Source organism: Eupeodes corollae, chromosome 1, assembly GCF_945859685.1.
Source record: "Eupeodes corollae chromosome 1, idEupCoro1.1, whole genome shotgun sequence".
Lineage (NCBI taxonomy): Eukaryota > Metazoa > Arthropoda > Insecta > Diptera > Syrphidae > Eupeodes > Eupeodes corollae.
The window spans coordinates 211,688,115-211,703,503 of NC_079147.1; the positions used below are offsets into that span (position 1 = coordinate 211,688,115).

General features: G+C 32.4%; 1 protein-coding gene across 1 annotated transcript in view; it reads left to right on the forward strand.

The window, feature by feature from the left end:
• The window catches only part of LOC129954275 (uncharacterized), a 214,844-nt gene that overhangs the window by 145,170 nt on the left and 54,285 nt on the right, over positions 1-15,389 (forward strand). Inside the window, exon 14 of the mRNA XM_056068118.1 lies at positions 7,271-7,716. Within this exon, the coding sequence (XP_055924093.1) occupies positions 7,271-7,716 (446 nt within the window). The remainder of the gene's footprint in view (positions 1-7,270; positions 7,717-15,389) is intronic.

The following is a 15,389-nucleotide window of genomic DNA, read 5'->3' on the forward strand; positions in this document are numbered from 1 at the left end:
ACTAACGTGTTTAAAAGAGATTGAGTTACATACCTAACGAAGCTTTAACCCTTTTATCGCTTAGCATAGAAATTATCCATTCTTGAATAAAAACCTTTACCCCGAAGTGAGTAAGTGATTCGTGAATCGATTCAGTAAGGACTTTATTCAAAGCATCATTTACGGCTAGAAAGGTAGTCTTGCTTATTCTTGTAAATTCCTTATAATACATTGAAATGAAATTTGGATCAACTTTCAACTGCTCCAAAATTAGCGAACACACGACGGAGCATATGGTCGTTGGGTTTAACATTTGGGTTGGTTGAATTTTGTGGTTCTCAATAGACCAAGTTCTTGTGAGCGACGCTTCATTGACTGTCATGGATTCTGCTGCACACTTTCACGAACAACGACGATGTTTTCAGCAGATTATGTGTTTCGTTGACGTACATTCGTATGCTGCTTATTCACTAAATTAGTGGGCTCGAATTTATTCACCAAACTTTGAGTAGTCGACTTGGAACTTAGGACTTCTATATACTCCATAGAAAGAGCACAACGCGCGCATCGTTGCTGCTAGAAAATATACATTTTGGTAATAAAGTTTTATCATTTGCACGTTTTGCTTGATGCTGTAACTTGCCACGACGATTTGCTTTTAGTGTGTAATTGAAAAAAGATGTTTTGACAGAAAGTAAAAGAAAAAATAAGGTACCTACGAGCTGTCAAAATCAACTCGTCCCTATTGTTAAAACACCTTATTAAATGTATTAATAAAGGGTTTTTTACTTGGAGCGGGTAGATTTTGGCGCCCAGTGGTGGCCGTTCTTTTTTGGTGATATCTGTCAAATCATTTGTTTATTATCAGTTGCTCATGCCAAATCATTATGGCAAGTTACACGGTTTAACAGCACGTTCAAATGATAAAACTTTATTATCAAAACGAGTGTTTGTTAACGCAAACGTTGCGAGCATTGCCCCCATTTTACTGTAGACGTCGTGGCCCTTCACAGTCGACTCTTCAACGTTTGGTGGCCAAATTTGAGACGATTAATAAAAAATCAGTACGTTCAAGTAACGCAATTCCTCATAGCACAAATTGAACTGTATGGGCGTAGGATGGCGTTACGTGCCACACAGTAAACCCCACGATTGACATTTTTATCATCTACCCGCCCTTATTGGAAAATCCTATATAAAGCATTTTTGCCTTCAGGCCGAACCGAATTTTAAATAATTGTCGGTAACAATTCCAGATCCCAAACTGAATTTGTAAATCCGCACATGGAAAATCCATTTTCCACCGTTTTTCCACTGTCAAAACCAAAACCATCCCAAAGTAAAATTTGTATATTCTATTAATTAATTTACTAAGTTTCTATCAAGGCTCTTTTTGGTTCAAAACAAACAAAAAAACTAATTTGTCAAATAACAACAACTTCTTTTGATTAAAATTAATAAATGTGAACTTAAACACAAAATGGAGTCGAATTCCCATTAATTCAATATTATTAAAATTATTAATAATAATAAATGCGTAGGTATAGTTCCATTTAAAAAAAAATTAAAAATGATTTCAATTAATTTTAGCCTTTATCAAATTAACACTTAATTGCATACCTACGAGTATTTTTTGTTGTTGTCTTTCTCCACGCAATGCATTAAAATTTCAATAAAATTATTATAAAACTCTATAATTAAACGAAAACAAGAACTTTTTCAATATTATATCTGCATTAATAAAAATACATAAATACATACACAAATAACTACGCACAAATTCAAAGCACGTACTAATTTGTGTGTATGAGTGCGGTTCTGATGATGACATTTTATGCAACGGCGGCGGCTACGACGCCTCTCAATTGTTATTGTCAGAAAACAATAATTTATTTTAAGCCCCATTCAAAAGCATCAATAACAAACAAATTGTGACGCATAAATACAAATTAAAATTGTTAAAAGTTTAAAATATAATAATTAAATTGATTTTGTTTCCTGTGTGCAATATTTTCAGGTAAGTTTTTAAAAAGCCAAAATTATTGAGGAGACAAAAATAATCTTCCAATAATTAATTTAACAACAATTTTTGGAATTGTCTTTTATTGACGGCAACGTAATGTACGCGATCTGAAATTTTATTTTACGATCCATTTTAGGTGACTTTTTGCTCTGAATAATAAATGAAAGGCATGCGAGTGCACTGTATTTAACACTGTTCAAAACTTCGTTAAAGCGTTTCTATTTTAAATCTTGAAGCTTACCGAAGAAAGCCTGTTTATTCAACAAAACTGTCGAACAATATATAGCTTGTAAGTGGAAAAAACCTCCATTTAACATGAAAGACTGAACGAATTTTAGTGAACTTTTTAGACAAGATTGTTAAAAGCAAGGAAAAACAAATCCAGACATAACCGCCCATTGACACGCCTGCAAGAAGAGAAAATGGTTTTCAAACAAAATTTAAACTTGTTTTTTCTTAATCACAACATTGGAAAAGATGAACTCAAAAGTGTTTAAAATTTGTTGATTTTTTTTTTGAAAATAATAATACTTTCTGTTTTTTGAAAAAGTAACAAAGCTTCTAGTTGAAATTTTAAAAACAGTAGGCACTCTATGTTTTTTTTATTGAATAGGATCACTATGACATTTTAGCAGCTGTCAATTATTTAGGGCCCTTAAAAGGACAATTTTTGAAGAAATATGTCTTAGATACTTACGGTTTTTGTATTTATTGCTTTGTTCAACATTACAGTAACAAGTTAATTTCTGCTTCAGAAAAGTATAGCTAAGGTTAAACTTAATTTAACTTAGATATGAGTATTGTTGACTTACTCTCCCACTTTTAAACAAAGTTTCAAAATTTTGAATTTTTCACGAAGAAACCATTCTTCTCTGTTCTGTGGAAAAACATTCCGGGCCCGAGCATTGTTTTCTATGCGCTCTACGTGACTCGGCCATCTCAGTCGTTCGACTTTTATCCTTCTGGCTAAGTCTGCGTCGCTGTACAGCCCGTACAGCTCGTCGTTCCATCTTCTCCTCCACTCGCCTTCTATGCCTACGGGGCCGTATATCACGCGAAGAACTTTTTTCTTGGAACGCCCCAAGGTGCTTTCATCCGCTTTTGTAATAGTCCATGCTTCCGCGCGGAATAGAAGGACGAGGATGATGAGGGATGACAGCATTGTACTTTTTTTGCCCTCTTTAATCGTTAAACCATTTTTGCCGTTTCTGCCTCAATACTTATAAAAGTCCCATTGACATCACGCTGAATTCTTCCAATGCTAGTAATTAAGCAGACTCTTCCTCTAATGTTGACGTGGGAGATCTGCACTATTTATTCAAGCACGATTTAAAATCGCATGACAGCATATTACCTCGTATAAAGCCATTTTTGACATCGAAAGTTTTAGTAAAGTTGGTCCAACTTTTATGAGCAACGCGAATTCTCCATGATCATCCTGCTCAAATGACGAGTTTGGCAGGGATGCCTAACCTAAATATGGCTCTATACATTTTGACCCTGTAAATGCTGTTATATGCGGCCTTGAAATCGATGAAAAGATGGTGGGTGTCAATTTGATAGTCTTGTTTTTTTTTTTCAGGATCTGCGGTAATGTGAATATTTAATCGGCTGTGTACTTTTCAGGTCTATAACCATACTGATAAAGACCTATCAGGTTGTTGACGATGGGCTTTAGACGTTCACAAATTACGGCAGAGAATATTTTGTAAGCGATGTTAAAAGAACTGATGCCTCTATATTTGGTGCAGCTTAGAGGGCCTCCTTTTTTCAGAATTGGGCAAACAATACTAAGATTCCATTCATCAGGCATACTTTCTTGCGACCATATCTAACTGATAAGTTGGCGCATGCTCCTAAGCAAATTATCTCCAGCTGCTTTGAAAAGCTCCGCATTCAAGCCATCTGCTCTTGAGGCTTTGCTGGACTTCAGTTTAGATATCGCAATATTTACTTCGTGTGTGTCGGGAGGAATTGCTGATGGCTTCCGACATTTATATTGAATCGATCATCCTGTCTTCAGAAGTGCTTCTTCCATGATGTTTCCACTTTCGTCTTTGCAGCCTTCGGTTCGCGGTTTATGTACTTGGGAATTTTCGTTCCACTTGCTCATAAAACAATAAAACAGTCGAACATCATTCCTACTTTTCAACCTCTCAACATCTTCGATCGCACGCTTCTCAGGCAGTGTTCCAATCTCCTGTTCTGCTCATAGAGATCGTACAGCTTTCGTCCTTTTTGAACAAAGAACTTCGAAAGAGGCTACTAGTGACTCGGTCGGAGAAGGATTAGGTGATCTTTTGCGATTGTAGCCGTCTGACGTTATATCTTCTTTCAGCATCTCCCTGTTTTCCCTTAGGTCTGGAAACCCGATTTGCTACCTTGGTAGAAGTCCGAGTCGATGTTAGCACATGCGGTTTTCCATGATAGCGTCTTTCGATCGCAATACGGTTAATGTGGTTGACAGTAGATTGATCTGGAGAGCTTCCAGTTCCTTTGTTGATGTTGAGGTGTAGAATTGAGTATTGGTTACCAAGACGTTTTGCTTTGTAAGCAAAACTTAATAAAACAAAATATTTGTTTTTATTTCGACTTTAAAATTTTATAACTATTGTTGCACTATGTTAACAAACTAACCATTAGTATTTCTCCTAGTTCACTAACAAAATATATTTCTTATTAACCGGTTAGGTGAATTAATTATTGCAGAAATGTTATGTTTATTTAATAACACCAAATTGTTTTTTTTTCAACAAAAACATAATAAAAAGCTTTTTAACAATTTAATTAATGAAATATTCCTTACGTGAGTTAGTTGTACAACAGTTACCATTTAGGCTTAAAAAGAGAGATAACTATCTTATACTCAGATATATTTTTTACTAGTTTTTACGAAATACATTTTTTAAAACTACAATTGAAGATAATTGAGCAACAGATCTTAAGTCATATTTCACTTAACAACTTGCTGTTTGAAAAACAATCGGGTTTCAGAGCAAATCATAGCTGCTCTACTGCAATGATTAATCTTCTTGAAGATGTTAGGGTGGACTATGATAGGGGTCAAATAAATCTCCTCTGCTTACTCGACTTTAAAAAGGCCTTTGACAAATTAATCAGTGAGCGGGCATGCTCGCTAATTGGTGACTATCTATCTGATAGATCACAAAGGGTTTTTTCTGGGGGGAAATCCTCAGCTCTTAGACCTGTTACGCAAGGAGTCCCACAAGGTTCGATTCTTGGTCCAATACTCTTTTGTATGTTAATCAATGATCGGCCTGCATGTTGTTCGCACTCTTCGGTTCACCTGTATGCTGATGATGTTCAACTCCACCATGCCAGGCCTTTTCATCAGCTCATGGACTGTCCCTCTCTTACAACGAGGACCTTAACCAAATTAATGCGTGGTCCATTGGAAATGGCCTATTTTTAAATCCTTCCAAGACCTTAGTCATTCCAATTTCGAAGAAAAAGTTCGATCTCTCTACTCTTCCTTATATTTGGCTAAGTGATCGTTTAATTAAAGTAGTGGATCATTGCACCAGCCTTTGATATACTATTGACAATCATCTGTCAGGCTATAGACACACTAATTATGTCATTGGTCGCATTTATGGATGCTTACGTAAACCTTGGCCCTCAGCATACTTTACCCCTGTTGAAACTCGACGTAAACTAATAATTGCTTTAATAGTTCCCCTCATATCATATTCTGAAATAGTTTACATTGATCTGGATTCACTATCTTAACAAGAACTTCAAATTGCTTTCAATGATGCTGCCCGTTACGTCTATGGGTTACGTAGATATGACCATGTTTCGGAATTTTCTAAAAATATATAGGGTTGCACACTGCAGCAATACATAAACGCAAGAAACTGTTTATTTTTACATGTTATCTGTTTACCAAACTCTCATTTAACCGTTCCGCTAGAAGTATCAACATTACTCCCCAACTCGGCAATTATCTGAACTCGTCCCGTTTATTTTTCATACGCGCTGGTAAACTCTGAAACTCGCTCCCATCTCCAATTAAATTAATTGTTAGCTATACAAGATTTAAAACTGCAATATTTCTTCACTTTTCGTCTCTCCCAATTCAACCATAATCCTCTCCCTTTTCCCTTCAATCACAAAGAATTGCTTTTAACTTTGATAAAATCTCATTCTCTTAAAATGTATTTAATATAATGTTAATTTGTAAACCTATTTATCTAAGTACTATAAAAGATGTAATCTTACTGTACGTGCCATTATTGTCAAATAAATGAAATGAAATTGTTTTTTCTTCACCTTTAATTTCGTACAATACTTAATTCATTTACTAATGTTTGCCTCTTACCCAACCTATTTTCAAAACTTCTCAATTGAGTTTCCCACATAATTTAAACAAATTTACATTGGCATTTAGCAGTCCTTCAAAAATTTTCATTAAAACAATCTATTTTGTGTAAAAAAAACATAAGCCTTTAAAATATATTTCTTTGTAATTTCACACTGATTTAACCGACAAATAAAAAGTTTAGCAAGAACATTTTTAACGAAAAAAAGAGATATGGTAACCCTACAATATCAAAAGTTTCTATTTAAATTAATTTTACATTTTTACCTAAAATGTCTGTATAAAACTATATTTAAGCATTTTGAACATTTTGTTTATACTCACAAAGTTCTTGAATCTCAAAAACGTATGTAAAATATGTTTATCAAATATTCAATGTAATATGTTCCAATTTGTATATCTACTCATTTAATTGAAGAAATACAAAAGTTACAGATTCTTGAAAAGCTTAAGCTTGCTTTGATAAAACACTGCTGTCAAAGTAGTAAAATTGGCAGCTCATAGCTGAAGGGAATTTGTTTTTGAGACACCCTATATCCTTTTTGAATTTAAAACACCACATTTATACTATGTTGACTTTTCTTGTTAAAAAATATTTGAAAAACAAAAAACTGTCTCAAACATAAAAAATAAAAACAAACAACAAAGATAATAATTTATTGTTCACTGACCTAATTAATTTCATCTCTACGATTTTATTAGTTTAAAATTATGACTGTCAACTTTTTAGTTATTTTACTTTCCATTTATTAACTAAGAAAAAATAAAGACATTTGGAAATTTCTAAAAGAAAATAACTTAAAACCTCGAGCATTTTGAGTTCATAAAAAGCATTCCGTATAAATATACAAACACTCTTCCTGATGCTGCAAAAATAACGCAATATTTTGTATTTTTTAATATTTTTGTTTTTACTTTTTCAACAGCACATTAAAAAGTTGCAGTTCTTGACACAGTGGGCAGCATTAAGTCGTGAAACAATTGCAGCATCACAATTAGCTACATCAACGTCATCTTCATCGTACTCCTCGTTGTCTTCCGTTGGAACTTTACACTCGGCATCCACATCATCATCATCCTCATCTTCGTCTTCTTCATCATCGTCGTCGTCGTCATCGTCAACACCAGCATTGTCTGCTCCAAATAACAATGGAACCAGGGGATCAAGCACAGCAGGTAGTAGCAGTAGGTCTTCGTCATATACATCAGCGTCTGGGGCAGAGAATAATATGTTGTCAGCATCAGCCTTGGCGGAGACTGAAGGTGCATCTGTAATCCTTGATGAGGAAACATTGTCCTTGGATCGATTAAGTTCACTTAGGACTTACATGACAGCTGTTAAGACGCTTCCATTTAATCTACGAATTTACGGGTGAGTGAATTTATGGTTTTTCTTTCGATTTTTTATTTCTGTATTGAGGTTGAAAATCTATACATTATGTAGGTTGAAGGCCACAATATGAGCTTGAGGCCAAGTGCTAGTTTTCTAGATACCAAACCAAGACCATCACATCAACGACTACAGTGAAAGCATCCTGGAATTTGAAATTTTGCAATTTTGAAATGTGGTATAAAATTAATCGAAGAAGAAGATTTTGAGGCATATCTGAGTAAAGAGGTCATGTTTTAGTTTTATGCGGGTTTGCATAGGTTAGGTCTTTCTTGGTTGTTTGCAGAGGCTGATAATATATTCCACATCTCTATATATTTGTATATTATTCCCCTTCTCATAATACTAAGTGACATGCCTGTCGATAGTATTCCGAGCGGCAAATCATATAAATTAATATTAGTTGAAACTCCAAAACCCATTTTTAAAATCTCCATTTTTTATTATTTCTCTTCAATCACATGATCTAAGTTAAAGGCCCGAATTCTTTTAGCAACATCACTGAATTTTAATGATTATAGATTTGCACTAAATTAAGGTTTGAGTTTTGTGATTTTCGTAAAAAAACAAAAAAAGAACATAAGCTCCTCATGCCTCTGAATCCATTTTATCATGTAAGCAAATTCAAATTTGATCAAAGTACTATTTATGGGAATTGCTGACGTCATGGCAATTTATCCTAATCCAATTATTATTGTTCCATATAGCTATATTGCTCTTGACTTGAATTGAGTACAGTGCCAGCCAGTGTAGGGTTGGTAGAGGAGTTCGTGAATACCGATACTGTGATGCTACGCTGCTTGATGCCTGATGCCATAAGTAAAAGGATTTAACTTTTGATCAAGTTATCACGCTGGAATAAAAAAAATAAAGTTTGAATTAGATTTTAGAGGATGTAATGGAATGGACTTGAAGAGTGTAGTGCTCTCGGGTATTTTATTTAAAGGATTAAGTCCACACAGGTGGGATGTTATGTGAACTTCACATTTCTAAATCACAGAGACTGTTTTATAAAATAAAAAAAAAGTTGCTGGAAGCTAAACCTTTTTTAGTTTTACCAAACTTTTAAAAATGGAACAAATATGTTTTATTTTGTATATGTATGTATTGCAATTACAATGGCTGTCTAGGTTATTTACTTCAAATTTTAAATGTGAAGTACAATCTATGGTGCTTATGTTTATAAAGCTTTTGAAAAAAAGCGAACATATTTTCATTTAGAGTCAATTACGAGTGTGCTTGTTGTCATCCTATATAAAATGGATTGATTGATACAAAAGCTTAAAATTGGTCAGTATTACATTTTGGGTAGTGCTGAGCTAAAACAAAATCAAGGGTATTAAATTTCAGCCCAGAGGCAGCTATTTGACCAATAACAAAAATGGTTGATAACAAGATTTAAGAATTTGGTGCTTAAAAAATTGATTGCGACTTGGGCTGAGCAGAATGGTTCTCTAAATTCATGTCTTCAATTTCAGTTAAAAAAAAAGAGGCAAGTGTGCGACCCACGCTGATAATTTTCCATCCTTTCTGTAGATTTAGTCTTTATTAAAACTAACAAAATATTGATAGTAATATTTGGTGTGAGATAAATAATTTTAATTCAATATTTTTCTTTATTCTCCTAATACTTCAGTCGTAAACCATTTTTGAACAGTTTTTTGTTGTTTTTGTACATTGTCGTGTTTTTTTTTGAGTTTTCAGTTGAATTTTAACTGGAAATTACCAACAATATTTCGCATATGATGAAATAGTTTGATTTCAAAATCAAACAAAAGTTAACGAGATCTTTAGTCAATTTTAGTAACATTTCTTGAAAACTTGTATTTCTTTTTTTAAACAAAAAAAGATTATTTTTTTCTAATGATCAATATCTTAGGTTAACAACAAAATTAAACAAAAAATGAAATCATTTCAAAGGCAATACCTTAATAATTTCACGAGATATCGACAATCGAATATCAATTTTTCGAAATTTTGCATATTTTTTTTTGTATGAATACAGATTGTTGGATTTTTCTGAACATTTTACTAAATATCAAAAACAATATTTTCTATAAGATAAAATTACATTAAAATAAAAATAGTTCTAATTTTTGAAAAGGTATTTGAGTCGAAAATTAATGTTTACCAAGTTTAAGTAATAATTTTATTTGTTTTATTATTTGTAAAAAAACTGTCGATTCGATTTTTATCAAAATTTTTCCAGATGTCAAAAATGGTATTCTTGGAGATAAAATAGAGATAAAATAATATTGGAAATGAAATTAGTTTTATTTCAAAATTATATCAATTTGGTATCACGTCACAATATTTAATAAAAAATGTAATTGAAGTCGTTAACGTTATTAGTTCTTGATATTTTGATATATTTTGGGTTAACCAAAAATTTTTTTTTTTAATTGCTATGGTAAGAAACCAACCACTTAATTTTTTTGAGAGTCCTTTTTGCATTATTATTTGTATAATAGATTTTATATGAAGTTGATGTCTTTACTGGTTCTTGAGATATAGACGAAAAAAAAAGCTTCCTGAAAGTACAGACGTACGAACGTACGTACACACGCACTCATAGACATTTCTCTAAAAAGCTTTTATGCAGAAATAGTGCCCTTAAAACGTCGATAAATGTCAATATATTCTATTTGACATATCAGAGCGATTACAATAAATTGCTATGGGAAGTTAGAAAAGTCGGTTAAAGTGGGTCTGTAACACAAACCATTGACCAAAAGGGTTTTCTAATGATGCCACCACTCCATAACCTGCACCAAACTATTAATTTCTGTGGAGGTATTGGCTTGGAGGTTGGCCTATTTATCTGCCTTATTTCAACTCCAAATTTTTTTGGAGTGGGTAAAAATGCTGCGTTTCACAATTCTTTATGATTCTGTTTGATCATAATTTTGTATGTTTTAAATCTGTTTCTCGAAACACTGTAAACTTAAAATACTGTATACCAAAATGCTGTATGTCATAATACTGTATCTCCAAATTTGAAAATAGTAAATCCTAACAAAGAGTGTTTTGAAAACCATAATAAATGTTGTACTAGAATTTAATAAAAAATCACATAGAAGATTAATAATACTATAAATTCACCATGGAAGAATTTCCCCAACTCCCGCAAGTTTCTAACAAAAATCGAACTCACCAACAACAAGCGTCTACGTCAAGTACTGGTCTATGTCCATCTTACAAAAACAACACACGCTCAGAGAGTCCAAAAGCAAACAACTCGAATATATTTGATCAAAACAGCAATAACTCTTTATTCTCTTTAGAAGAAATCTCAAGTCTTCTTAATGATGTTATGTCTAAACTAAGCTCATGTCGTACTAAAGCTGAGCAATTTAATGTTATTACCACTCTTGCAGTAAAGTATATTTATTCAATATGATGAACAAAAACCCAAAAATTATTACTTGGAATGCAACAAGCATTCAAAACAAACAAACAGAATTTTTTGATTTTATAATTAAAAACAAAATTGATATTGCTCTTTTGACAGAGACGTGGCTTACAAATAAAAATAAATTTTCTAAAGGAAATTATGTATGCTATAGGCTAGATAGGCATCACGCAAAGGGAGGAGGGGTTGCTATTGTAATTAATAAGGCTATCAGACATTCGGTGATCCCAGCTGTTAGTCTCGAGGTAGCTGAATCTATTGGTGTTGAGATAGACTTACAGAATACATCCAAATTAAGTATTTTCTCTTTTTATTTCCCAGGTGGAAATAGTAATAATGAGTGAATTAATAATGACTAAATTTAAAAGGGACCTATTAAAATTGATTAGGTCAAATTCAAATTATTTGATAGGTGGTGACTTTAATTCAAGACACCAACTTTGGGGATGTCTTAGAGCAAACTGTTGGGGCAATATTCTACACGATATTGTCGCCGTGAATAGGTCTGTCTCAGTATTGTATCCTCTTGAACCTACTTACTTTCCTAGTACCTCCTCGGGACAACCTTCGACTCTTGATATGTTTTTAACAAATAATGCAGTACACTTCTCTCAACCTTTAACTATCAATGCATTGAGTTCAAATCATTTGCCGGTTTGTACAGAACTACAAACTTATTGCTCTTTTAATAATCCTAGTGGCCATTTTAATTATTCCTCTGCAAATTGGGAAAGATATCGGTCCTACATTTATGATAACTTATACGAAGGAAGTCTATCGTTAAACAATGTTCAGTCGTTTGAACAGATAGACACGGTGACGGATACATTCGAAAAAGTAATACTGCGAGCTGCTGAGGTATCTATTCCTAGGATTCAATGTGCCAATTTTAACTCAAATTCCCCGCCCCTGCCGGATAATATTTTACATTTGATTCGTTTGCGAAATTCTAAAAGAAGAAAGTGGATTCGGTATAGGTTGGACATATTTAAAACTAATCTTAAAATCCTAAATTTCCGAATTAAAGACGAGGGTCCAAGCCGTTTTGGAAAGTCACAAAAATAATTAAAAAAAAAGGTTCAAATATTCCCCCCCTTCGAGTTCAAAATGAGGTTTTTGTAACTCCTGAACAGAAAGCAAACATTTTGGCTGAAACATTTAGCCAAAATCATAATATATCAGCTCACTTGAGCGACGACGTTCAAACCGAAGTTCTCGTAAGGGATAAACTTAGGGAAATGGAGAGTGCTTCTGTTAACCAAACTAATACACTTATCAACAACAACCGCTTAGTAAAAAACTTAGTAAAAGAATTGAAAATATAAAAATCACCTGGTCTTGATGGTATTAGTAACCGTTTATTAAAAGAGTTACCTAAAAAAGGTATAACATACATAACATTTATGTTTAACGCTTGTATATAACTCTATTATTTCCCCGAAAAGTGGAAAATAGCAAAAGTTGTTCCTATTGGCAAGCCTGGCAAACCAAAAGAAAACCCGACTAGTTATAGGCCTATAAGCCTACTAAGCACACTAAGTAAAATGTTTGAAAAAGTTTTAAAGGATCGCCTTTTAATACATGTGGAGGAAGCTAATATATATCCTATAGAGCAATTCGGCTTCCGAGCTGGGCACTCTACTAATCATCAAATATTTCGAATAAAACAGTATGTTAAAAACAGCCTTAACTTAAAACATTCCACTGGTCTAGTACTACTAGATATTGAAAAGGCCTTCGACACAGTATGGCATGAAGGACTTATCTATAAACTTATAATATTTAATTTCCCTGATTACCTCATTAAAATTATAACGAACTTTGTCAAAAATAGAAAATTTTTTGTATCCACTGGAATTGCTAAGTCTACCATGTATGATATTTCCTTTGGAGTTCCACAAGGATCTGTACTTGGGCCCATCCTTTTTAACATTTTTATGTCAGACTTACCACATTTTGGAAACAATACTGAAGTAGCCATGTTTGCAGATGATACTGCGCTTTTTGCGTCAAGTCTTCTCCCTAAAGAAGCTCTTTCTAGTTTACAGAATTCACTAGACACTCTTCTTAACTTCTTCACTAAGTGGAAAATAAAAGTTAATACTGAAAAATGTCAAGCTATGTGGTTCACTAGACGCAGAAAACAAGATTTCCTTCCTCAAACTATGCTTAAAATAAACTCTACTGATATTCAATGGTCTGAACATTGTAAATATTTAGGAGTCACACTCGATAAAAAACTGACTTTTGAAAAACACATATCAATCACAATCCACAAAGTCAATCTTTTAATTAAAATATTATATCCATTTATAAATGGAAAGTCTAGACTTAGCATACATAATAAAATATTAATTTTTAAAACCGTTTTCCAACCGGTCCTAACGTATGGTGCTCCAGTATGGTTTGACTGTGCTGAGACGCACATAAAAAAGCTTCAAATAAGCCAAAATAAAATCCTGAAACTTATGGTAAATTTGCCATGGTTTTATTCAACTACTCATCTACACAAAAGAGCAAATGTCAACCCAATTAAATTTGTCCTATACAAACTACAAGAAAACTTTTTTGAAAGGTGTTCTTACTCAGATAATGAACTCATACTTAATCTTTAACTTATACTGCCTGGGTAAAATTTGGGTTTTTGTGCAATTTTAGTTTTTAAGTATTATGTAAGGGTTTTTTTCTTGTAGTGTTTTCCCTTAATAATTTATTATAACCATAGTAAAATTAAAATATTGTCGTAAATTTATTGTATTGTAGATGTAAAGAACAAGCTTCTGTATCTCTTAAATAATTTAATTCATTATAAACTAGTCTAAGCCTTAAACTGCAAATAAATATGAACTGAACTGAACTATAAATTAATGCATGGAACTTAAGACTAAGGTTGAGTTTATGCAAAATTGTTATGATAAATTATCTTTAAAAATGTTCTTTTTTACAAATTCTGTACTTCAAAGTGTTGTTATTAGTCTGAAATAAAAAAAATTGTGCTGGTTAATACAGAATAGTACAGAATTTGTACAAAGCTGAATTTTGTCTAACAGAATTTTGACAATATAGAAACCCATACAGTATTTCGTCCCGAACCCGATGGGGAGTTTTTCAAAAAAAATGATGTGTCATAGAGACATAAAACTTTGAAATGGAATAAAACAAAGATGAGTTTTTTTAACTTGACGTGAAATGTACTTTATTCGAATATCTTTACACTGATCGACAAAAGTAAATCAATTTCTTTGTTTACAAACAAAACAATTATTTTTTTGTATTAATAAGTCCTTTATTTGACTCTATTTGAAATTTTGAAGAACCTTGAATGTAATTCCTTTTTTTTTTGAATAAATTTGCTTCTTATTCATTAATTGATTAAATATATGCTGATTACAAACTAACTAACTAATTATCTTACATTTTACATAACAATGAACAAAAAAAACACCTTTCAATTCTTACATTCTTGAATTAATATATACTCCTAGATTTTTAATACAGTCCACTTTAAGAATTTTATAATCAGTAAAAACAAAAAGCAAAATATCAACTCGCTTGCCATTTTCCATTTAGTTGCAGGTTAAAAGACTTAAATTTACCCTTTCAAAACCCATGTTGACACGAATACAAAAAATTAGCAAGTGAAAAGTAAAGCTTTTACATTATGACTTTTTCAAGCAGTTTTGATACAACTAAAAGTTTTAAGATAGGTCTGTAAATACTAACCAAATGTTTTATCCATTTCTGAAAATCGGATCAATAAATGATAGCTTTGATTTGACTTGAGTGATCACATAGCGCACCATATCATAATGAAAAAGAAGATATTAATTCGAATCCTGCTTTTTTACTTCAATATCAATATCAAGAAAGCTCTCCAGGATGTCCTTTTCGAAAAAATCATTTAAACAAAAATCAATTATGAATTTTTATCGCTGTTGTATGATGTTTGGAAGAGCTTAGCTAAAAGGTTACAAGATTGTTTTGAATCCATTAGATATTATATCTTCAAATTCCATACCAAATGTTAATCTTTCCATGTAGAAAAGATTAAAATTTCGGTCTAGCCTTAAAGAGTACCCAAAACGATTTTGAGTCGCTTTTTGGGTTAATTTATATATTGATAATACGAGAATAAGAATTTATTTAAAAAATCGAATTCTTTTCCTAACAGCCGAAAATAGCATAATAGTTTGGATATTGTTTTAATTTATAACGCTTAATCTCAACGACTTTTTTACATTTC